Below are 24,000 nucleotides of genomic sequence, written 5' to 3'. Positions count from 1 at the left end.
TCCGCCCCCGGGCCCAACCTGCTGGCGGAGTCCTGGCCGCCCGGGGTGAGGACGGCCCTCGCCGCGGCGCGCGGCCTCTGGGTGCCGGCCAAGGCCTCCGGCGGCGTGGCCGAGGCCGAGCACTGGGGCCGGCTGGGCCGCGGCCTCCTCGACGCGCACCGCCCCGCCGAGGCCGTCGCCGTGCAGACCCCCAGCATGCGGCTGCTCGTGTACCGGAGGTGAGTACAGAAGGACCTCGGTTTTGGAGCTCCGGAGCCGGTGTGACCGAACGTGTGACCCCACCAATGGATTGCTCTCCGAACGAGGGATGGTGGGGTCACACGTTCGGTTCGAGTTCTGCTTGGCGACTGTGGAGCTCGAAACGCGTCCAGAGTTTTGGCCGCCTGCGCCGGTCTTCTGGCCCACTGTGACGTGCGCGCGTGTTCCAGGCCCGACGGACTGCGCACGCTGGTGGACAAGGCCGCCGCCGCGGTGGGCGCCCACGGCTACTGGAGCACTCTGGACGAGTACGCGCGCCGGCGCCAGCACAGCTTCGGCGTGGCGGGCATGGCGGGCATGGCGGGCATGGCCTCCAGCGCTGGCTCGGGCGGCGGCGCCATGGTGGGGGGCGGCGCGCTGTCCAGGGCCGAAATGCCCGCGCAGCTGTGGCCGCACCCCTTCTACGACTGCAGCATGGGCGTGTGGCTGTTCGCGCCCAGCGCCAGCATCCACAGCCACAACAAGTGAGTGGAGCCGAGCCTCGAGCAGAGCCTCGAGCGAGGCGAGTGGAGTGGAGAGGTCCGTCGTCCACTCTTCTTGTTCCTCCCGGCGATTACCCCACGAGCAGGCGGGAATGGAGTCCTGGCTTCTCAGTTTTTGCTAGTTTCTGCTCCTGAGGGCACGTGCTTAAGAGACCGAACAGCAAACAGACAAACGCAACAAAAAAAATGGCCGAAAGGAGAAAACGGACAACAAAAAAACAGACACAGGAAAAAAAGACGGATGAAAATGAAACAACCGACAACAGGAAAACAGACGCTTAAAAGATTTTGTCTGAGGAAAAATAATTAATTGAGACAAAAGCAGGCACGGTCAGAACAACAAGTGAGCGCACCTCAGACAGTGCTCAGCGCAATGCGGACGAGTGCCTGCTCGAGGCGCGGGGCGCGCGGGGTCTGCTTTTCAAAGGGGGAGCCGAGCGCGGCCGAGCGCGGCCGAGCCAATCGGGGCCGAGTGCGAGGACGAGGACGACGCCGAGGCCGTGTTCGAGTCCCACGCGCATGTCCCATGTGCATGCATGCATTTGAAGCGCTCGCAGTGTGGGCGCCGCCTAATCCGCCGTGTCGTTGTTGCAGCACCCTGGCCGGCGTCTTCTTCAACATCGCGCAGGCCGAGGTGGACCCGTGCGACCGGACCTGGGGCGCGCTGCTGTATGGCGGCCACCGCTGCGACCCCAACACCACCGTGGTGAGCGTCATGGCCTCACGGCAGACTCATTTTGAGAGTCGCCTACGTCGCTCTGTCTCTCTTACACCTCTAGGGCACGCCCCATGAGTGCGAGAGAGCCAGAGTGACAAAAACGACTCTCGGAATCAGTCCGCTGGGCGTCCGTGGGATTGATTTTCTGTCACCCTGGCCGATGGTGACGATGTTGATGTCGACGCGCCCCGCGGGGTTGACGCCCGACTGTGTTTGACGTCGTCCTTCTGCCCGCAGTGCATGGCCGTGCACCTGGGCCACGGCGCGCGCCGGATGTCCTACAGGTGCCAGTGCAGCTACGGGTTCGGGCCGGTGACGCTGCCCGCGGGGTCGCCGCCCCTCAACGACTCCTACGTCGAGCCGCCGCAGTTCTCGTGAGTGAAAAGCAAAGCAAGACATTCCGTCGAGTCCTCGTTTCGGCCAGATCGGAATCTCGGCGCGGCATTCCATTCCGGTCCCGGGTCTGCCGGTATTTTCAGGGTGGCGTACACTGCACTTGTTGCATCGGTACGCACCCTGCTGCTCTGCCTGCCGCCTTTGTGGCGGGCCGTGCCGAGCCGCGCCGTGCCGAGAGACTTCCGGTTCCTCTTCCTCCAGGCCCAGCAGGGCGTCCTGCCCGCCCCGCCCCGCCCCGCCCCGCCCCGCCCGTCGCGCCCCGTGCACAATGCTTGCCTTTCAGCAGTATAATGTCGACAAACTGCAAACAGCCGCCCTGCGGTCCCCGCCCGGTCCCCGTTCGGCCCCCTCGGGGCTCAGGTTGGGGGCGGTGCGTAAAGCCGCTGGCTGCCGCCGCGCAGCCTGATTCCGAGGTCGTTTTGGTCGCTCTGTCTCTCTCGCACCTACAGGGGACGCTCCATGAGTGCGAGGGAGACAGAGCGACGGAGACGGCTCTCGGCATCAGCCTGCTGACGGTGACGGAGCGCCGGGCGGAGCGTGACGACCTGACGGCCTCCCTTCCCCCTTTCCCTTCCCCTGCTTGCCCCACGGTGATCGAGAGCTCCAGGTCGTCGGTCTCCGGCCTGGGAGGGAGGCCGGGCCGGCCGGCCAGGCTTTCACACCTTGTGTTTCCCACAGGCGGAACTGATGACCTAAAAATTTTGCATCGGGGAATAATAAAAACAATACAAAAAGCCGGCGATGTTCGCAATGTGCGGCTGCTGGCTTGCGCCCGGCCAGGCACCTCCAGCCCCAGTCCATTCCGCGGCTTTCTCTCTCTCTCTCTCTCTCTCTCTCTCTCTCTCTCTCTCTCTCTCTCTCTCTCTCTCTCTCTCTCTCTCTCTCTCTCTCTCTCTCTCTCTCTCTCTCTCACGCAGAGAGGTGTTCATAAAACATTGCTGCCGGGCAAGCAGAGGCAAGCAGAGGCAAGCCTAGAGGCAAGACTGGAGGCACGCCCGCGGGACGGTGCGGCCTTCAGGCTGATTCCGAACACTGCTCTCGTCGCTCTGTCTCTCTCGCACTCATGGGGCGTCCCGTACGGGTGCGAGCGAGACAGCCACAAAAGCAGTGCTCGGAAGCGGCCTGCTGGAGGAAGGGTGCCGACTGCCGCACTGCCGCATTCGCAAAGAAACTAAGTTGCATTTTGGCGCCTTTGAGGAGAGCCGAGCCGCCCGTGCCGGCCAGCCCTCCTTTCAGAGGTGCCGACCGGCAAACTCTCGATGTTGTGCGAGCCACCGCCGCCACCACCAATCCCGTAGCCCAGCCGGCAATACATTTCGAAATTAAGTTTGCTTTTATTTTTAATAAGCTGTCAAATTTTTATTTAAAAAAAAAACTTTATTTTTTAATAGAAAAAGAGGTAGGGTGTTAGGAATCGCGGCGGCGTGCTCCGCGCTCCGCGCCCCGCCTGTCTCGGCTCACCAGCCCCGATCCCTTTAATTATGCCATCTCTTTTTAGTGCACAAGCCGGCCTGACGGCCGGCAGACTGATTCCGAGAGTCGTTTTAGTCGGGTCGTCTCTCTCGCACTCCTGGGGCGTCCCTTGTTGGTGCGAGAGAGACAGAGCGACGAAAACGGCTCTCAGGAATCAGTCTGCTGACGGCCTGACGGCCTGACGGCCGGACGGCCCCAGTCATCCACCGCGAGTTTTAATGCCGTTTGGAGAGCGGTAAATCCCACCTCTCACTGGGGAGGGGGAGGGGGGGGGAGGGGCCACGACCTCTCCTATCCAAAGTGCCCGACACGCCATTCCGGCGGCTTGAAAAGCTGTCCAAACCGGCCACCCTCACACTCCGCCATGCCCTCGTTTTTTTTCTCACCCCTTTCTCTCCTTCGTCTTCTTCTTCTCCTTCTCCTTTTTTTCGGAGCATCTGGTAGCGCTGTGCGTACCACGCCGTGTGAAATGACGTCCCAGGCAGCGCGCTCGCTCCAAGTTTTTGATTTTAATCGTAACTTGCCCAAGTTTCTTCTTTTTTCTTTCCCTTTTTTATCTTGTTACGGCTCGACTGTTCCCGAACTGGGCGACAGGGGGTGGGTACGGCCGGCGGTTGCATTCTGGACAGGGTGAGGCACCCGGACAGCAGCGCCGGACGAAGGACAGAGAAGGATGGGAAAGGGCAGCGGCGCACAGTGGGCCAGACAAGGACACAGCTGGACGGCATTTGCAGCCATAGCGGCGATCGCACGCCCTGAATAAAATAGCGCATTGATCCGCGGCGTCGTCCCGACGGGGCGAGACACTCAGGCAGGGCCGCCGCACTGCAAGCACTGCACTGCGAGCGCACAGTGGGCCAGAAGACCGGTGGAGGCGGTCGAAATCCCGGACGCGTTTTCAGCTCCAGAGTCGCTTAGCACGACTCGAACCGAACGTGTGACCCCACCAATGGATTGCTCTCCGGACGAAGAATCCATTGGTGAGGCACACGGCAGGTTCGAGTCCTGTTAAGCGACTGTAGAGCTCAAAACGCGTCTGGAGTTTTGGCCCCACGTCCGACCCAACAGGTCCGGCCAACGCCCGCGTGAAATCGAGACGCGATTCGAAAAACTGGCGCCACAATGAAGAAGGCGGCGGCGTTTCTTCATTTAAAAGCAATCAGTTTCCCTTCCACCCCTTAGCGCCATTAACCGTGTGGCACGGCACGGCCAACACAATTTGAGCGCGCCACGCCAGAGCGGCCCGGCGGCGGGGCCCAGTTGGCGGGTGACGGAAAACCTCTGCTCCCCCTGCTGCTCATTCTGTCCCCCCCCCCTCCCCAGCGTGTCGCCGTGTCGTCGATGTGCCGAAATGGATCATCTCTGCCACCACCGCCGCGCCGTCTTTTTGCTTTGTGCACAAGTAGCTGTTCTTTTCGCCAGACGGCGGCAGGGGGGGGGGGGGGGGCGTGTGGCCTGGCTGCCTCTGGCGGCGTGGTCGAGGGCCTGCCCTTGCCCTTCCCGCCGGCCTTCCCCGCCAACCCTAATGAGTCCCTTTTTAAGCCGCGGCGTAACTTCCGTATTATGTCTGCCTTGTGTCCTCCTTGTCCTTGGTGTTTGCAGAGCTCCCCCCCCCCTCTCTCTCCGTCTGCAGCCCGCTGAAGGGAGCCTCATCAAAGCAGCTGTTTTGTCCGGGGGCCATTGAGTCCCCGGATGGCGGAGGTACCGCGGCGGGGGCTCCGTGATGTGATACCGTCCACAAACCAGAAAAAAAAGGAACTCTCTCAGAAAACGCAACAAAAACAACTTTGCTGCTGACAGAAACCTAACAAATTTGCGAGAGAAAAAAAGAAACATACGCAGAAATAATGTCGGAGTTTATGAAGTCTGGGAATGAAAGCGATACAGCGAGCTGCTATTTTCTCGCTCGCCTCTGCGGGAGAGGTGTCGTTGCGTGATGGTTGTGACGGCGGTGTGAGGCTGTACACTGTGGAGGGAAGGGGTTGGGAGGGGGAGGGGAGGCCCTCGATAGGGTGGCACACGCCGGGGGAGCGCGACGGTGTGGAGCCCGTCGGGCCGTCACGCATCACGCAGGGTGGACGGACGGACGGACGGACGGACACACGGACAATTTGGCAGCGGAAGGGCAGAAGCCAGCAGGAGCCCTGGGCCTGGGCCTGGGCCCTCGGTGAAGCAGCGCGCCAGTCCACCGCAAAGTGGTCTGCTGCTGCCAGGCCACTGCCAGGCCAAGCCAGCAGACCGGAGTCGTCTTCGTCGCTCTGTCTCTCTCGCACTCACGGGGCGTCCCGTAAAGGTGCGAGAGAGACAGAGCGACGAAGACGACTCTCGGAATCAGTCTACTGGCCGTGTCCGTCCCGTCGGCCGGCCCCTGCAAAAGCCGGCCCTGAATTTTTTAACGAGTTTTTCGAACTTGTTGCGTTGCGCGCGGGCCGGATTTGAGCGCAATTTTCTTGGCGGCGCTTCGCTTGGCTTCGCTTCACAAAGCACTACTTCTTCTTCTCCTCCTGCTTCGCCTCCTGCTCCGTCGAGAGTTCCGCGCGGCGAAAGTCGACCTGGGCGCAACCTCTCTTTATAGAGCAACTTTTGCCCGCTTCTGGTCGCGCGTGCGCCGCGAGCGCGGCGTACACGTATTGGGAGCAATTTTCTTATTGACCGTTTCCAGACTAACTTTATTAAGAGTGTAGCCCCGAGGCAAACTCGTGTGTTCGCGTCGGCCGCGCACCGCCGCACCGCCTTCAAACTATACTGGCCCATCGCCATCCTCCCCCCTCCCCTTTCCCCCTCCCTCTTTGCAAACTCGCATCATATCATTAAAACTTGCACAGCCGGCCTGGAACACCGAGTGCAAAGGGCCGTGTTGAGGGCTGGACCAGGCCGCCCAGGGCTCGCCTGCAGCGCCCAGGGCCCGGGGCCGAGGGGAAGGGCATCACTGCGCGGTTACAGGTGACTGGCTGGTACGCAAAGGGCCCCGTCCCCGCCCCTTCCCTCCTCCCTGTCCTCGTCGTGCCCCTGCACACTGATTTCGAGAGTCGTCTTCGTCGCTCTGTCTCTCTCGCACCTATACGGGACGCCCCATGAGTGCGAGAGAGACAGAGCGACGAAAACGACTCTCGGAATCGGTGTGCCGGGCGTGGCTGCTTCCGGTGTTCCGGTACCAGACGAGGTGCGAGCAGCTCAAAGTGGTTTCTGGTGAGAAGAACTCCAAGGGGGTTGCCTGCCTTGCCTGGCGTTGCCTTGCCGAGCCGAGCCGAGCCGAGCCGAGCCGAGCCGAGCCGAGCCGAGCCGAGCCGAGCCGAGCCGAGCCGAGCCGAGCCGAGCCGAGCCGAGCCGAGAGCGGGCGTGCCAGCCCGGCACCGAGCGCGAGCCGAGCCGACGAGCCGAGCGGGTGCCACCGGGCATCCGAGCGCGCTTCGTCTCCCTCGCTCCCGCGCGCTCTCGCCGCGCTCTCTCGCTCTCTCTCGCTCTCTCTCGCTCTCTCTCGCTCTCGCTGGCCATCAGATCGGCGTGACAGAGCGACGGTCTCGCGGCGATCAGGCGCGGCCACGCAGTGCCACGCACCTCGCAAATGCAATAACGGAAAGAGCAAAAAACAAAAACAAAACCAAAAAAACACAAACCGATGAAACCTTGTCTCGCTGGTGCGTCCATGCGTCTGTCCCGAAGGCCGAGTGCGGTAGAACCATCAATCTGGAACGGAATATTAGCAGACGTTCATTTATTCAACGGTTTTTTTTTTGTAACAAAAAAATGAGAGGAACGTGGCAGCCGCAGCCTTACCGCAGAAAAAAAGGGGGCTCTTTTGCCCCCTTCCCCCCGCCACACACACACGCGCACTCACACACACACGACGGGGCGCGTCATTAAGGGGCCGGGGCACAAGAGACTTAAGATTGCGCTGTTGGACGAGCCGTAAGGCCTTGCCCACACAAAGCGGGCGCTACTACTGTTAGCCCCAAGAGGACGTGTGTGCTCGCGTGCGCAACACACACACACACACACACACTCGTCAGTGGGGTCGGCCCATCAGGATAAATAAAGCGCTTTCCGCGCGCTTTGGCGTCCGCGTGGCGCCGTGCCGCGGGCCGCTGGCGGGCCAAGCCACGCCGCGTGCTGTCGGCGTCAGCCCAGTGGCCCCGCGGCACGGCGGCCCGGCGGAGGTCTCAACTCTGAAATAATGGAATCGAAATCCGATCCCGAAGTATTCCAGGGCATCGATATGTCGTGCTGTGGTGGAGCCTGGTGGACCGCGAGTTCGTCTCTCTCTCTCTCTCTCTCTCCTCCCGCCCAGCATCCCAAACTTGACAGGCAGGGGTAGGGGCAGGCAAGGCACGCAGCACACGTGCAATGACGGGATTTACTTTTAATTGCGTTATTAAAATTCCCTCGGCACTCCTGTGCGCTGTGCGCGTGCCCGTGTGTGCGTGTGTGTGTGAGAGAGCGCGCGCGTTTGCGTGCGTGTGGTGGAACGAGGGGGAGAAAGAGGGGAAAAGGGGGCGAGGTGCGAAAGACGTTCCTCCAGTACTTTAGAACGGCGCACAGCGTCCCGTGCGTGACAGTCGGTCATCGAGCGCTACTCCCCTCTCTCTCCCTCTCCTTCCCCCACCCCCACCCCCGCTCTGCAAACAAGCCCAGTCATCCCGCTCCGTCGCGCCTCTCTCTCCCTCACTCCTCACTCCGCCGCCTCCAGCGGGGCTGGGGCCGCTGGGGCGGCCGGGGCGGCTGGGCTCCAGTCGGATGCATCCAGCTGTAAGTCTGTCTGCCGGTCTGCCAGCTCGGCCTGCCCGTCCCACCGTCTCTCTCTCTATCTACGTGCCTGCCAGTCTGCCAGCGTGCTGCCAGCGTGCTGCCAGCCCCGTCCGTCCCGCTTGCTTGCCTGCCAGCGGCCATTATGTCGTGCCATGTCGATAGAGTGTGACAGCAAAGACAGTGACACACCTCCCCACACCTCACCCCACCTCCCGACACCTCCCCACGCCTACCTTGCCCCCGCCCCCGCCCCCGCCCCCGCCCCCAGGACACCCAGGACGTGCGAGGTCCTTCCAGGCCACCTCCCGCCGCACACACACGTGGTGTCCTCGGTGTCCTTGGGCCTGCCGAGCGATTCAGGAGAACGATTTGTCGCTCTGTTTCTCTCACACTCTCGCGGGCAGCCCCGTGAGTGCGACAGAGACAGAGCGACGATAGGACGACTCTTCTGAATCGCTTGGCAGGGTCGGCCTGCTGGGAGGAGCGCCAGCGGCAGAGCGATGAGACGAGAGCAGCGGAAACCCGACCGAAAGCAAAGAAAACGCGATACCTCATCTCGATCAGGGCGCCACCGGTCGCTCTGTCTCTCTCGCACCGCGACGCACCGCGACGCGGCGCACCTTGAGTGCGAGAGAGACGGGGTGACGAAGCGACACCGGGCCGTCCTGGGCGCGAGGCTCATAGCCAGCCGTGCTCCGTCAGCTGGTGGTTGCTTAGAGTGGCGTGGCGTGGTGTGGCGCGTGGCGCACGGTGGCCGAGGGCCCTCCACAGCGGGGGCGGGGCGGGGGGCGGGGCGGGGGGCGGGGCGGGGCGGGGCGGGGCGGGGCGGGGCGGGCTGCTGGCGAGATGAGGGTGCTCCGGCTGGATAAGAGAGCACCTGCCTTGGGCGGCCAGGCCCTGGCCTGCCCTGGCCCCACACCGTAACGACAGCCGAGTGGCCGCCGCCCCGCCCCGCCCCGCCGCCAAGACAAAGTAGGCGAGGCAGGCCAAGTAGGCCGCGAAGCAATTAGAGCGGTTGCCAGTCCGCGATCGGGAAGGGGAAGGGGAGAGTGTTTCTCAAGATTTTACAACATCGGCCCTGTCAATTAATAAAAGCATTTTGTAAACTTGCAGGTGCGCGCCGTGCCCGCCGGACCAGCCGCGCTGCGGCATGGCCAACGCCTGGGAGAAGGGCGTGCGGACGGGCCTCAAGGTGGCGCAGGGCGTCGTCATGGCCATCGTCCTGCTCCTGGGCCTCGTCGTCTTCAAGAAGAGAAAGTGCAAGGTGAGCAGCAGTCCCTTTCTCTGTCTCTCTCGCACTCCAGCGCCGCCCCGTGAGGCCTTGAGGGTGCGAGAGAGACAGACTGAAGAAAGCACAGTTCGCGCTGCAGCGCGGCGGCAGCGGAACGAAAGAGAGAGACGACTCCGCGGGGCCGCCGTGGCCGTGGTGGTGCGGCTCGAGCGCCTGTGAAGCCCGGGGTAGGCAACCCGGCCACCCGCCTGCGCGGCGGGCCGGCCTAGCCAGCGCGTTGCAGGCGCCCGGCCAGCGCAGGTCCGCCCTCGCTCCGTCTCTCTCGCGCACACGCTACGCGGTGAGAGTGCGTGAGAGACAGAGCCTGCAGCCGCTGGTGCTGCGGGGCGCGGCGCCGCGTCGCCAAACGCCAGCGAGGAAGGAAGCCGCCACATGCTCAGCGAACGTCTCTGTCTCTCTCCCACTCACGGGGCGCTCCGCGCGGTTCAGCGTGGTTCCGCGTGGGTGCGAGAGAGACAGAGCGACGGAACGCTGTGCGGACTCGGTGCGCTGCGGCGAGGCAAAATTAGACGCGGCGGATAGGAATAGCGGCGCGTCGCCGCGTCAACCAAGGTGCCGACAGAGGTGCCGACGCGCCCCCCTCCCCCTCCCCCTTTCCGTCTCCGCTCCAGTCCCAGACTACGCGCCCAAGTTTGCGAGCGGCGCTGGGGAGAGTTCTGAACTGTGAATCGGCGCGGAAGCGGCGCCATATGCCCACCGTGAAGGAGGCCTCGGGGAGGCCGGGGGGTGGGGGGGGGGGACTCGGGGAGAGAGAGGAGCGAGTTTAATTGCATTTTAATCATTTTGAGAGGTCCCCGACTAACAAGGCGGGCTTTCCCTGTCGACCTCTAGATCGTCTCCTCCAGCATGTGGATGATGCTGGAGACGCTTCTTCTGGGGGCGCTGCTCCTGCAGACAGCGGTGAGTGAGCCAAGAATAAAGAAGCAAATGGAGTTTGTGTGCGGGAGTTTCACAGTGGGGTGACCGCGGCCTTTGCTGCACAGGTCGTGCTGCGCTTCGTGGAGCCCAGCCTGTGGGTGTGCCTGCTGGAACCCTGGTGCCGCGAGATGGGCTTCGTCGTCTGCTACGGCTCCATCATCCTCAAGCTGTACAGGTACAGCAGAGTCACACAGTGGGCCAGAAGGCGGTGCTGGCGGCCAAAGACGCGTTATGAGCTCTAGAGTCGCTACATAGGACTCGTACCGAAAGTGCGACCCCACCAATGGACCCCTTGTCCGGAGAGCAATCCGTTGGTGGGGTCACACGTTCGGTTCGAGTCCCATTCAGCGTCACTGGAGCTCGAAGCGCGTTCGGGATTTTGACCGCCTCCACCGGTCCTCTGGCTGGCGCACTGTGCCCTGCCGAGCTTTTGGTCGTTTCGTCACTCTGTCTCTGTCGCACTGCCGGGGCTGTCCAGAGGGGTGCGAGAGAGACGGAGCGACAAAACACGCTTCTGAACCGCTCAAGCCATCAACGACACGAGAAACAAAGAGTGAGTGTTTGAACCCCAGGATCCTGGTGGAGTTCCGCACCCGCAAGGCGCACCGCTGGGTGCTCAAGGACCGCGACCTGCTGCGCCACCTCGGCGCCATGGTGCTGGCCGTGTTCGCGTACCTGGCCGCGCTCACAGCCGCCTCGCTGCACTTCTACAACGAGGGCTTCCAGCTGCTCGACACCGTCACCACGGACGACGGCATGGTGTACCCGCACTGCAAGACGTTCTGGTGGGACTGGGTCACGCAGGCAGGTCAGTCCGCGGAGTGGCGTCCACCAGTCTTCTGGCCCACTGTGCGGCTCGCAAAGCTGCCGACTCTTTTTTCATTCTCTGAACTACTTTTTCAATTTCAGCGGAGGTGGTGAGCTTGCTGGTGGGGCTGCACCTGGCCTACGTGTCTCGCTCCTTCCGCACGCAGTTCAACGAGCGTGGCTTCCTGTGCGCCGCCCTGGTGGTGGAGCTGGTGGTGAGCAGCAGCCTGTACGTGGTGCAGGCCCTGCGCGTCGCCACCCGCACCGCCAACCTGTCCCCCACCACCATGCTCGTCACGCACTTCGTTCGCGAGCAGCTGTCCGTCACCGTCGTGCTGTGCCTCATCTTCCTGCCCGTGGTGCGTCCAGGGTCGAGGCGCAGTGGGCCAGAAGACCGGTGGGAGCGGTCAAAATCCCTGACGGGTTTTTAGCTCCAGAGTCGCTAAGTGGTGCTCAAAACTGGACTTGTGACCCCACCAATGGATTGCTCTCCGAACGAGCAATCCATTGGTGGGGTCGCACGTTTGGTACGGGTTCTGTTTCGCGACTCTGGACCTCAAAACGCATCTCGAGTTTTGTCCGCCTGCGCCGGTCCTCTAGCCGCCACTGTGCACGAGGGTTCGAGCCCCACCGAGAAAGGCTGTTTTTGTTAACTCCCCTGTGTTTGCTCAGCTCTGGCTGGCGAGAAGACAGCCGGCGGCGCGCAGCCTGCTGCCCACACTGGACAACCTGAGCAAGCCCGCCGACGGTGCGGGGGCGGCCACCGCCACGGGGTTCCACTCCAGCGACGTGGACGTGACGGAGGTCACCCTCAAGGACATGAACCCGGACGACATCCGGGTAGGTCCGCACGTGTAGCGAAGCGCGCTGCTCTCATGTCGTCGTCTGAAAAACTTTTCGTTTCGAAACTTGTCTCATATCCAATTGTGACAGGCCGAGCTGAAGCGCCTCTACACGCAGCTCGAGATCCTCCGCAACAAGAACATGAGGCACAACAACCCCCACATCTCGAAGCGCCGCGGCGGCAGGAAGGTGGCGCACAGAAGATTCTCGCTCCAGGTAACCGCGTAGTGGCACAGCGTCAACGCTGGGGCGGCGAGGCCCCTAGGCCTTGGCTCACGCCTTGGCTCACGCCTTGGCTCACGCCTTGGCTCACGCCTTGGCTCACGCCTTGGCTCACGCCTTGGCTCACGCCTTGGCTCACGCCTTGGCTCACGCCTTGGCTCACGCCTTGGCTCACGCCTTGGCTCACGCCTTGGCTCACGCTCCGGCGCTCTGGTTAGCCGGAGAGTCGGGGCCCGGGGGGCAGAGGGCCGCAGACGAGGGTACTACACTGTGCGCACCGACACCACACCACCACAGCGGGAGACACTCCGCAGGCCACTTGCGCAAAACCGATTTTTGGTTTCCTTTGTTGTCCAAGTTTTTGCTAATTTTGGAGGAACACGTTCTGTGATTGCGAAGACAAACGACACACTGGAGGCAGTGGCGGGCAGTGCCGCCCCGAGGGCCTCAGAAGGCGCTTACGGATTGCCAACTTACGCACTGTTTCTATTCCGCACGCCGGGCGCGCCGCAGAAGAGGGGGAGCAGGGAGAAGGTGAGTCGCGGAGCGGCGCGGAGCGAGAGCGCTTTCGAGCGCTTTCGAGCGCTTCCGAGCGCTGCCGACGCACGCACGGCGCGCTTTTCGCTTTCGGCATGCTTACGGAGCTTTCCGTTGTGTTGTCGACCCGCCACCGCATCTTCCGAGGTGTCTCCACTGAGCGGCACCAAGAACCACTTGTTCATATTTTGTCAAAATCGGAAGATCGTGATTTTTTATGGCAATGCGGTGGTCGGGCTTTCTTCCTTTTTTCGTAGCCGGAGTGACACAGTTTGCTAGTTGTTTGTTTTTTGTTGTTTTTGTCTTGTGGAGCGCACCGACTGCACCGTTTGCAACTCACTGGCCTTGGGTCTCAACCTGTGAGGCCGCGGGCGCGCCACCATTTGCAGCTTTCTCAATGCAATTTCTTTTCAACCTGTTTTTTGTTTGCACTTTTGTTTGGAGTTTTGCATTTGCTGCCTGTTATTTTGTGCCACTGCTGCTGCTGCTACTGCTTGGGGAATTTCTGGCTTGGAATTTCAAAATCTCACCATATAAATCAAAATTTTTATTCAATTATAAAACGATAAGAAACAAGCTAAATCTCAACTAACACACAATACGACAATGTTTTTTAAAAACCTAAAACTTTACTGAATGCAAACATGTAAAAACAGTGTGTGGGTTCACTGGCCCACCTAAATGGACACAGAAACTGACACGTCACACGGACACTTGTGTCCTAAAACAAACCTAAACGTCGGTGATTTTAATTAAGACTTTGGTGTTTATTAAAACTCTTTAAATAAGATGGCCCATGGCCTGAAAAGATAAGTTGTCGGGACGACAGTGGTTCTGGGCGCTGCCAGCAGGGTTCGGCGCGTCGAGCCTGTGGGAGTCTGCATCGCCTGCTTGCAGGTTGCTTGCAGGGTGTGGGCCTCGCGCGGGTGCATTTTCAGTGCTCGGGCAAAACGCCTTTCGCAAAATAACCTCAGAATGGCGCTCAAATCATCTAAATGGAGGCGTAAAAGACTAACAGTGAAACTAAATATTCGTCTTGGGGTCTTCTCTTCTCTCTCCTGTCCGAATCCTTCCTCTTCCTCCTTGCCACCTTGCTGGAACGAGTCTGAATCCGCTTCTGAATTCCTAGAAAAGGCAGAAAAAAAGTTTCTTTACCCGTAAATGCCTTAATAAACTTTGCTTGTGTGGTAGATTGACTGTCCTAGAATCGTGCCAGCCGAAGCCGCGCAAGGCGGCTCACGGAGATCCCAACGAACCCGCACTTTCCAAAATGAAATGAAAAAAAAAAGGCCGCGGCGTGGCGTTTTGAACCCACGACCTTCCGGTCAGCGGTCACCCCCCTTGTGACCACGGCCACGCGGAGCGTGCAGCATGGGAGTGCATCCGGGCGCGTTGACTTGTTGCAGGCGCTGCACCACCGCCACATGCGGAGCTCGGCGCGCCACCACACGGACGTGGAGGTGACGGAGGCGGAGGGCTCGCGCACCCCCGAGGACTCGGTGTGCTCGCAGGAGGGGCCCTCCGCCGTCTTCAACGACGGCCCCTCCACGTACTCGGAGTACTGCTACGGCGGCCACGGCGCGCACGGCACGCACGGCACGCACGGCACGCCCAGCGTGTCCTACAAGGGCTCGCACAAGTAGCGCCGGCTGGCGGTCCGTCTCAACGAACTGCACCCCGTGCAGTGCCTCAGACGGGCTTCCCTCTCTTGATTTTGCTGTAGTTGTTGTTTTTCGATCTGATGGTCGCCCATCCAGAGACCGAGCTCGGAATGAAACGACACTGCTGGGAAGATACTTCACGTTTAAACGCGAAAATTCATTTGATTTCCTATTATAGTTTTTCCAAAATATTGGTTTGGTCTGGCCCCAATTATATTTTTCATAAAGAGGTTTTTGTTTGTTGGTTGGTTTTCTTTTATCGCTGAAGCGTGAAGTATTTTGACCGTGCTGCACCATGAGTGTAGCAGATATGCCCATCGTGCGGCTGGTAAACATCCCGTCCGTCTCCTATTCGTAAATCTTTCCTTTTCTCAATGCAATTTAAATTGATTCATTTGAAAAGATACACCTACGATACGATTCACGTTTAAAATGTGTATTTTAGTTGTTATTTTTTGGACGGGGTGGACCAAAGGTGCCGCACCCTGGACATGACTTTCGAAATCGTTCGTGGAACACACTGTGAGAAGAAGGAGGGCCTGACGAGGCTGGTCTTTTCGACACGTCTTCTAGCAGTGTGTGCGAGACGGATGGCCGACGTGTCACCGTCCACGCCAGACGATGAAAGTCCTGCAATATCACTGCAGACGAAGTTCCTTTTCGGAAACACGTCCAAGCAGGCGGTATTGCAGTTGATTGTTAATTGAATTGATTGTTTGTTATGGGCTGTGCCCTGCTGTGTAAATTGTTCCAAGAATGTCCCCATCCAGTTAGATGGACAGTATTATATTTAGTTTTTGTTCATTTTGCGAATAATGGGGAACTTAAAGAAAGGACCCATTGTTCCGTCTTTTTGTGTTTAATTTTTTAATATAGAGTTATTTGCCACAAAGTTAGGGTATATGCTTTCATTCAACCAGGTGTTGTCTTGTGTGTATCATTGTACAGAGGGGAGCCCCTCTTCCATATGCGTTGTCTGTGATTTACCGAGTCAAGCCGAGGCAAAGGCGGGCGAATAGGTAATAGTTATGGAATGCCTCCTTCTAGCCAATCCTCGAAACTGCCCCCAAATGATGAATCGTTTTTTGTTTTCCCTCGAATGCTTTTTTTTTCTTTTTGGTAAGGGACCTACTTGGGAGCGAAAACGTCCTGCAGAACCCCTGGCAACACCCCTTTCAACGCGCCGACCAAATTCAGAACACGAATTTAAACTTATTTTATGTCTTTACCAGGTCCAAAATGTTTGTCTACTTTTTTGCTCAATTCTCCTAATTTTACAGGGTTGAAAGTGTAACAATACGTGCTGGCTCCAAGTGTCCCTCGCGGTCCTCCGAGTCTTTCCGAGACTCGCCCCGCGTCCCATCGCCAAACTAATGACCCCAACGATTGACCCACAAAGGCTGACCGATTCCAGGTAGATTCCAGGTAGATTCCAGGTGGTGCCAATAAGCTTTCCCTAAACGAGCCCTCGCTTATCGAATTGCGATGTAAATGACAATAGAAAGTTCTTCGTGACTTCTTCTCTTTACTCTGTCTATCGTTCCCATATTATCCTTACTTCAACTTTTAACGCACAGTAGAGATAGTTTCTCTTTCCGTGAATTCCACCTCTTTCAAAGGTCGGCAGGATGAAGCCAGATCTCATTACCTTTCACGTTTACGGAGCTTGTTTTAAACGCTTGAATAAACGCGCTGAATGCTGCGTTTGGAATGGCACATTCGAATAACGAACGACCCGGCCTGGCTCTGAGGCGCCGCCCGCGACGAACAGGGTAGGCACCCCGCCGAAGACAGGAGTACTGCGGGCCTGCCTACCCTGCAGTTCGCAGGCGCTAAAAGAGCAGAGTGGAGGAATGAGCGCTGCTCCAACTTTCCTTTTTTTTTTCGTCGAACAAAATAAACTTTGACCCTGACAATTAAATTGCATGCAGATCGACGCGAAAGCTGTGTGAGTAAGCCAAAGTTTTTAAGGATTTAGTGAAGAAATAGACTCATAATTTTCTCAGGTTGCTTTTGTGATGTCCACTAGAAAGATATTAATTAGTTGAAAAGTAAATCGGCCGGGTGGTCACTTCAGCTAATCAGTTTGATCGAACTTTTACAATTATACATATCTATTATTCTCTGTCCTATTTGGCTAAGTACAACTCTTTAACCAGATGAAAGTGTGCAAATATGCTCAGAGTTACTTTGCCAACCTCTCTTTACTGTTTCTCTACTAAAAATTATCTCTGTCAAAATGAAACAAAATAGTAAATGTCTTTTAAATCTTTTATCCTTCCTGGCTAAAAAATATAGATAAAAAGTATGAGGAACCTTTTCTGTACATTAAGTGGTGGACTAGAATCGATTCATAGAGTTCCAGTTGTAATCTCACATCTTGTATTTTCGCTTCTGCATTTAATCATCGTTCTATGCTAATCTTGCCGTGCAACCAGCTGTATGTAAGATAGAGGAACTAGTCCTGCTTTTTCTTTACAGAAAGTGTGTTTATCTTTTTGATAAATTCGTGTAAATTTGACTTTCATATGTATTACGTAGCATATTGCCACATGTCTGATGGAAAGAAAAGGACGCATTCTCAAGCAGCTTAGGAACACATTAGTTTAACTGCGTTGTACAAAGTACCAGTTAGTAGAAGTTTGAAAGGAAAACCATTGACTGATCCTGCCATTAGGGTGTGCATTAATATTTCAGGCAGCTTTGATATACAAGTGTAGCTAAACAAAAGACAAAGGAAAAAAAAAATAGCGGGAGATAATTGGAAATGACATCCAGTTCTTAGATTTAGAATAGACCACGAGCCCAAGACGTCTTTCATGGCATGCATAAATGCAACCCACATTTTCAAATGACGTATACACATGCCTTAAAGCACCTCATAGGAAAGAAACAGTTTAGTTCAATGTTTACACTGCTTTGATGTTAAAAAAAAAAAAACCATTAATTGCATACATAAGATTGGGCCACCGTTTTTCGACAAACTAGCTGCGGCTCCCATTTCTTCAATGGTGCTGCAGAAAGGAACTGAGATTTATCTCATTGAATCTGATTCATAGATTCTCTCTCAAATGCACACAGGCTGAGATTACATTTAAGCTGAAGTATTTAAGAGTCGGAAAGTCTGGAAACCTTTAAATGTTGCCGTCCCTTGTACACTCCCTCCTCCCAAAATGAGAGAAGTACATTTGGTGCGAGGCAAAAGCAGTGGGCGACCCCACCCCCGACCCTCCAGGCAACAGGGAACCAAAGCAGCTCACTGTGCTTGTAATGAGTAGTGTTTAAGTAGTTAGTAAAATAAAATTTAATAATGAATGGCATTTTTGGAATCACAGAGTGATACCACACCTAGGTAGAAGTAAATGAATAAATTGCAAACTGTAAATAATAACAATGCCTAAGAGGGACCAAAGAATCATGAAGCTAAGAAAACGTTACATAAGGATTCCAAGGTGCAAAATGAGCTACCAGTTCACAGTGCCATGGCTTGTGTACATGGTCACTCTTTGCCACAATCCTGTTAGTAGTTGCTTACATGGGTGCCATTTTGAATTATTATTATTATTATATTAATAATATACTAAATATTGTTTCATTTACCCTATCATGTGCATGATTGAGAGCTCATAACATTGTTTGTATTGACATGTTATAAAGTGAAGAAGAAATCCTTTTTGTCTAAATTTACAAACGATGATGTCAAACATTGTTTTATGTTGTTGTCATTTTTTGAAGAGTAACCCTTTGAATGCACACAACGTCATATTTCTACACAGGAAGAAACACGGAAAATACTACTCAACAAACGTGAATCCCACACAAGTCATCAACAGCTTTGTGAGGGATTTTACAAATTGAAATTTATCTTTCAACAGTGAGGAGAGAACCTAGTTCAAATGGACATAAAAATCATCAAAATCCAAAGTTATTTTTCTCCTTTTTATTTATTTTAATATCATGCATGGAGTCAAAGGAAGAACATATAATAAATTACAAATTAGTACTTTTTTTTGGTAAAGTTTCTCTGTCTTACCAATTTTACATATCGCAGTTCAAAAAAGTAACATTTAGATAAAAGTACAACATAGATACAAACCTAATACTCTGTGCTAACATTTCACAGTAGATGTCAAAATTATCACAAAGTGTTCTAGTGTCTAAGAGAGAAAAGTACCAATTAAGAGGGAAGAATCACCACTGAACAAATGTCCCAGTAGATTTTGTTGTTTTTCAGATGTCTCATGTTCACAAAATAGTTTGTTTTTTTGCATACATCATCAAACTTTTAACAGAGCATTGTTAGAACACCATAACTATAACATAAACCACAGCTCTGAAAATCTTAGGTCATTACAGGTCACAAACAATAAAATTAATCAAAGATGCTACATAAATAATTATATGCTGATAGCCATTCAAACTGAGAGGGGATAGAAACATGGCAAGGACTAACTAGTATCACAAAAGCTCAGCCCAGTCTTTACAAGTCGTGTTTTGAAAATTATTGACGTCAATGATGTCGCGCAACAATTTACTTTAATTTCTCCTTATTCCCAATATCCTGGAGCAGCCCCTTAGCTTTCCTCATAAGTTGTGTTTCGAAGTCGACTTCTACTGCATTCGCTTCTTCTACTGCACAAAACAAACACGGAAATTATTCATGGGAAACGATAGAAAAAAGCTCTGAGACTGAGTCTATTGGAGAGTGAGAGACAGGTGATTCATTGGAACCTTCATAAAATGACAAACACAACACATACAAAAGAAAAAAATAATATTAATGAAACTATAAAATTAACACAGCTTTTAATACATGCAATTAAAGTGATTGCTTTTGTCTTTATGGTGCTTGACACTAGAGAAAAAAAAAAAAAAAAAAAATCTCCCTCAGTGCAAACATAAAACATCATATCCTCTTTTGGCTCATAAAGTCTATCTTACATATAGGTGCATAACTAGGGTTTTCAAAGCAAATAGAAAGGTACAAAGAAATATAAAGTTGCTGGCATCAAAGATTTCTAAAGAGAAATGTTACCTCAAACCACTGTATTTACTCAATTCTAAGTCGCATACTTTTTACCAATTTCAAGTAAAAAATCGGATAGTGAAGAAAATTTCACTTTTGGTCAATCTTAAAGTTGGTTACGACTTAGAACCGACCAAACGTTGTATTAATTTAGCTTTATTCCCCAAAGGGTTAAAATCTTAGTTTTCTAAATTAACAGTTCTCACTCAAATTGAAAGCTCAGTAATGTACATAGATGTATGGGCATTTAAAACTGAGGAATAGTAGTTAAATGGCAAATAATTAAATTCATCATAAATTGATTCGACTTGACAAGATGTCGCAGTGACAAATTCGCACCTTTACAAATGACGAAAGCAAGAAGAAATACAGAATATAACAATGTTGTTTTGAGAGACAGCTTAAGATATTATATCGGGCATCATACCGAGGGAATCAAGAAAGTAGCCCATGGGTGTTTTCTGGAATACGTCAAGTCCTTCGATTTTGTTGACTATCTTGTTTTTGATTGTTCTCATGCGTAATGAAGCATGGATGAAAGCCACTGGAAAAACACAAAAGTAAATTAGAAGAAAAACTGACATTTTAAAACTGGTTGAGGAAAATGCAGTAATTTCTTACCAAAAATAGGAAGCAATGTTCCAAAAACAAAAACCATGACTCCGCCAATTACATACACAAAGAAGTAGCCAACAGTCAGCATCAGACCAACACTTAAGAGGGGATGTTCCTTTTTGAAGCGATCAGCCTCAGGCTTTGCATTGGTGAAGTAATAGAATAAACCAAATGCTAGCACCATTGCAGTCATACCGCTTAACATTTCAATGGGATGAATGACTCTGAAAAAGAGAGAAACATGAGAGAATTAATTTGAGTCAGTTTCATTCGAAAGGAAAGTAACCAAGCAGGTGATGAAAATTCACTTTCATGCCATAAATTAGGTACTTACGCGACTAGCAGGAAAATCATGATCGCCAAGAGGAAGTAATTTGTTTGGTAATACAAAAAGTTGTTAGTGACTCTGTTTCCCCATTTATCAATGTCCGAAAAGTTAGGAAGTTGATAACGGGCAGAATTCAAGAGGAAGTCGTCGAGTCTCCGCAAAGGAGCCATTTTCAGTTCAGGAGCCATTGTCACTGTCACGTCGTTCGAAAATCGAAACCGACACTGAGCAGAGACAGAGCAGAGCTTTATCTGGGCGGACGATAAACTAACACAGTCGTTTCCTCAGAGAAACAAAGCACCTCAACTCATCAAAATGCAGTGCAGACGACTACAACGATCGACATGACGTCATGTTTATATCTGGCAGAACACAACAAAAAAAAAGGGTGGAACTGCACGAGGCTACAATGGAGCCTGTATGAAAAATCAAGCATCCAGAAGCAAGAGCTTGGGCTCAAAGCCAAAGGCGGGCTAGGGAGGCTGTGGTGTGAGGAACTGTGCTTAAAGTCCTCTCACTGATGTTCGGATGCTCCTTTTCCTTTAAACTTAACTCAACTTTTTCTCAGAGCATATCAAAACCTGTTTAGGTTCAGAACATGCATTTCCGACTTTCGCAAAAATCAGTAGGTTCAGACTTCCCTGACAGGACAGGTAGGAGTAGGTAGGAGTGTGGGTAAAACAAAATGTCAATAGACAACAAATAAATATTAGTATATATATTTATATAATTTCACAGTGAAACATTCACATAAAAAATTCAGGAACTCGAGAACCAAAGAGTTTCTTCTTCTACAGGACTTCAAAAGTTGAAGTGATTTCGCAGGACAAAAGTTCCTGAGAGGATGTATATCACAGATTTTCAATAAAGTTACAATAGGATTGTTTTTCTAGTAAACTGCAAAAAATAATACAATATACTACCAGCACATTAAAAATGTACCATACGAAAAGCATTTCACTGCAAGATGCACAGTTGATAAGTCATTTGTAACCAACGCATTCAGTGGGTAATAATTTATTTTTGAATCAAGTTAAGGAAATTAACTGACTAACAATTAAAAGATTACAGTATGGTTGAGGGAGAGGTGAAGTGGGGGGCAGGGCCCTACTTTCCAGAAAGCAATAGACTCCCTGCCTCCCCACCTCACCAAAACATATTGTTCTCCTCAATTTGACAAAGCCTATTAATACCAATGCATATCTTATAATACTCTGCAAAAGTCCCTGTTCTTTGGTTGATAGAGATACATGAATATGTGTGAATATTTTATTTTAAATAGGGTTTCTTAACAAGAGAGCAACTTCTGCATTTTTTGACATGACAAACAAGCCTAGTTTCAAAAGAACAAAAATAGAGAAGTTTACCAAAATAGTGACACAGTAGACTTGACAGTAAAATTATATACCCAGTTTACCAGTCTATATCTCCAGTATCAGGCGTACTTATATTTTATTTAAAATTTTAGAATTGTTTGAGCACATTAGAAAAATTATTTCAGCTTACGGGTGACAAGCTGCTGGATGTAGTCAAGGACATTAGCATCCGTCAAGATTTGCATATGATCTACCTAGAAATTGAAGAAAAATGTCATTTTTTACTGCATAAAAATAGAGCATCATTTTAACTTTTAACATTATGGGCTTACTTTAGGGAAAGTTTGATGATAAACTTTCTGCTTTTGATGTCCAATCCAATGCACACACCCCTCTAAACTTCTCTTGTTGACAGTACCATCTCCATCGCCATACACAAAACTTGGATACCCATCAGGGAATTTGCCAGGTTTGAAAATCATGCTGGAAACAAAGTCAGACTTATTATCAGTGACAGCACTTAAGAGTGTTTTGGAGTACAGGATAAAGTCTCATTTTACCGACCTGTCAACAGTGTCCACACCATAGCCATGCAAGCAATGTACCTCCACACCGGGAGGAGAGAAATTAAGTGAGAACTGTTCCACATCCTTACGCATTTCCCAGCCTGTAGGATAATTTATGTCACTGAAAAACATGCCATAGAAAAACATTAAGAAGCTCAACAGAGCCTGCAGTCATATTCTGATGTGATAGCTTATTGATTATACTTACTCAAAATAGTCCTTCAGATCATTTAAGGTGTAGTTCCGGGTTCCACTCTGTACCAGCACCTCAGTTGTTTTCCAGAAAATTGATGAAGGCAATAACCATGACAAACTTGGAGAAGTAATTTGCATCTCTCGGAGAATACTTTGACGTAGCACATATGATCCCAAATCATCTCCTGTAAAATATTGGTGTTTGCATATGTCATGTGACTTACCACAAAATGAAAAGTATAGGAGGCAGATTTTGAAATGTGTGAAAAATTCATAGTAAAGGTCCTCACCTACAGCAAAAACTTTGAGAGCCTTCACAGACCCACCCCAAGCCCCACTCAGAGTGACAAGAGCTCGAATGTACTTATTCTTCCATGCCTGGGTCTGCTGCTGGAGGAACACTAAAGTCAAAGGCCCACCCATGCTGTGAGCAATCAAGAGGACAGGCACATTTCCATTTATGCTGTAAGTTTCCTCAACTAGAGACTTGAAAGCAATGAAAAATTCTTGATGTTCATCTAAACAGAGGAAAGAAACCAGAAATATAACACACTCATTCTTCTCTTAAATTTGTGAGGAGTAAGAGTTTTGGATGTTCAAAACTTACTAGGAGCACGTCGGAAATCATAAGGTGCACCTCGTAAAGATGAATTTCTGTTGTGGCCTTTTCCAACTAGCATGTTTCCAATGTCTTTGAAGTAAGCTCCAGGAGAGGCTTCACTTGGGTCCAACCATTCCACCACCGATGAATTGCCAAATCCAGGTACTCTTGTAACAACACCTGGTGGAGTTTCTGTTTTCCTGGTTGTGGCATTGTACACCAGTTTGATGTTGTCAACCTTGGGGGCAGATAATGGTGAATAAATTAGATCAAAGGTCAAGAGGCATGACAGCAGCAGAAAATCTGCCACCCTGAAATCATATCCGTAATACGTACCCAGCAATCAATGACAATTGGCACAAGAAGCTCTAAATTCAACCAAATATTAAAGAAGTCATTCGTGTTCTTGCCACACACATAATGCACGACCTGTGACTTTGACAGTTTGGCTTCTAATTGGCTGCCTCCATCCCCTGGAACTACCAGTCAAAACAAACAAAGACCAATAAATGTGTGACAAGTGGAAGTTCTTTGAATTAAAAACAGGCATTCTGAGTCAAAAGCAACTTTCAACGCCATTGGACGAATATGGTGAAACTCACTAAGAATGACTGGAACGACACCCGAAGCAGCAGGAGCAGAAGACACAAAGTAACCCACACCAAAGGCATAGGTCAGGAAAAAGAGGAATCCCAACCTGGGAACCGATATGAGCATTGTGTCAACCCGATGAGAAGCTCCAGAAGAGTCACGGTCACCACAATGGAAACATGAGGACAGCCTCAAGGAGAAGCAGGAGCAGTAATCACGCAAAAGAAGCGACAGTCGAGTCGACTGACAACAACAGATCGCTTAAGATGATATGACGAAGTGGAAGTGGAGGGGGGATGGAACAACAACAACAGCGGGGGCGGTGGCTCCCCCTGGTGGTCTTCCCCGGTCTAATAGCAATAGCAATATAACGGCGAAACCCGTTTATCCTGTGAGCCAAGGCAAAAGAA

General features: G+C 52.5%; 3 protein-coding genes across 4 annotated transcripts; 1 reads left to right on the top strand and 2 right to left on the bottom strand.

Annotated features, from left to right (window-relative positions):
* Positions 1–600: 600 nt before the first annotated feature.
* On the top strand, positions 601–17,292 carry LOC117639768 (probable G-protein coupled receptor 158). 2 transcript variants are annotated; one of them, XM_034375660.1, is made up of 12 exons: positions 601–722; positions 1,335–1,446; positions 1,696–1,832; positions 9,187–9,337; positions 10,196–10,264; positions 10,348–10,457; positions 10,855–11,090; positions 11,192–11,448; positions 11,762–11,929; positions 12,023–12,148; positions 12,668–12,688; positions 14,098–17,292. In XM_034375660.1, the coding sequence occupies exons 1-12, from the start codon at positions 631–633 to the stop codon at positions 14,332–14,334; spliced, it is 1,716 nt and encodes a 571-aa protein (XP_034231551.1). In that variant the 5' UTR covers positions 601–630; the 3' UTR covers positions 14,335–17,292. The 2 variants fall into 2 exon arrangements, with proteins under 2 accessions (XP_034231551.1, XP_034231552.1); XM_034375661.1 differs by lacking the exon at positions 12,668–12,688.
* A 985-nt stretch (positions 17,293–18,277) lies between these two features.
* On the bottom strand, positions 18,278–20,696 carry LOC117639772 (PRA1 family protein 3). The gene is made up of 4 exons (XM_034375664.1): positions 20,328–20,696; positions 20,000–20,217; positions 19,806–19,922; positions 18,278–18,984 (listed from the first exon to the last, which is right to left on the bottom strand). The coding sequence occupies exons 1-4, from the start codon at positions 20,507–20,509 to the stop codon at positions 18,884–18,886; spliced, it is 618 nt and encodes a 205-aa protein (XP_034231555.1). The 5' UTR covers positions 20,510–20,696; the 3' UTR covers positions 18,278–18,883.
* An 880-nt stretch (positions 20,697–21,576) lies between these two features.
* Positions 21,577–23,878, bottom strand: LOC117639771 (phospholipase A2 group XV-like). Its single transcript, XM_034375663.1, has 8 exons — positions 23,602–23,878; positions 23,336–23,478; positions 23,006–23,237; positions 22,689–22,916; positions 22,412–22,583; positions 22,202–22,324; positions 21,970–22,120; positions 21,577–21,891 (listed from the first exon to the last, which is right to left on the bottom strand). The coding sequence occupies exons 1-8, from the start codon at positions 23,714–23,716 to the stop codon at positions 21,814–21,816; spliced, it is 1,242 nt and encodes a 413-aa protein (XP_034231554.1). The 5' UTR covers positions 23,717–23,878; the 3' UTR covers positions 21,577–21,813.
* Positions 23,879–24,000: the final 122 nt, after the last annotated feature.

This window comes from Thrips palmi, unplaced genomic scaffold (assembly GCF_012932325.1).
Source record: "Thrips palmi isolate BJ-2018 unplaced genomic scaffold, TpBJ-2018v1 HiC_scaffold_11, whole genome shotgun sequence".
Lineage (NCBI taxonomy): Eukaryota > Metazoa > Arthropoda > Insecta > Thysanoptera > Thripidae > Thrips > Thrips palmi.
The sequence above is the reverse complement of the archived record's forward strand: the minus strand, read 5'-3'. Positions and strand labels throughout refer to the sequence as shown.

Bases quoted from the DNA above. Each gene is read 5' to 3' on its own strand.
- LOC117639768 (XM_034375660.1), top strand. From the start codon at position 631: ATGCCCGCGCAGCTGTGGCCGCACCCCTTCTACGACTGCAGCATGGGC. The intron at 1,833-9,186 runs GTGAGTGAAAAG...GTAAACTTGCAG, and splicing joins GTCGAGCCGCCGCAGTTCTC to GTGCGCGCCGTGCCCGCCGG. The intron at 11,449-11,761 runs GTGCGTCCAGGG...GTGTTTGCTCAG, and splicing joins GCCTCATCTTCCTGCCCGTG to CTCTGGCTGGCGAGAAGACA.
- LOC117639772 (XM_034375664.1), bottom strand. From the start codon at position 20,509: ATGGCTCCTGAACTGAAAATGGCTCCTTTGCGGAGACTCGACGACTTC. The intron at 19,923-19,999 runs GTAAGAAATTAC...GTGTTTTTCCAG, and splicing joins AACATTGCTTCCTATTTTTG to TGGCTTTCATCCATGCTTCA. The intron at 18,985-19,805 runs GTATGATGCCCG...TGTTTTGTGCAG, and splicing joins CTACTTTCTTGATTCCCTCG to TAGAAGAAGCGAATGCAGTA.
- LOC117639771 (XM_034375663.1), bottom strand. From the start codon at position 23,716: ATGCTCATATCGGTTCCCAGGTTGGGATTCCTCTTTTTCCTGACCTAT. The intron at 23,238-23,335 runs GTACGTATTACG...TCTGCCCCCAAG, and splicing joins CAATTGTCATTGATTGCTGG to GTTGACAACATCAAACTGGT. The intron at 22,584-22,688 runs GTGAGGACCTTT...AATATTTTACAG, and splicing joins TCTCAAAGTTTTTGCTGTAG to GAGATGATTTGGGATCATAT.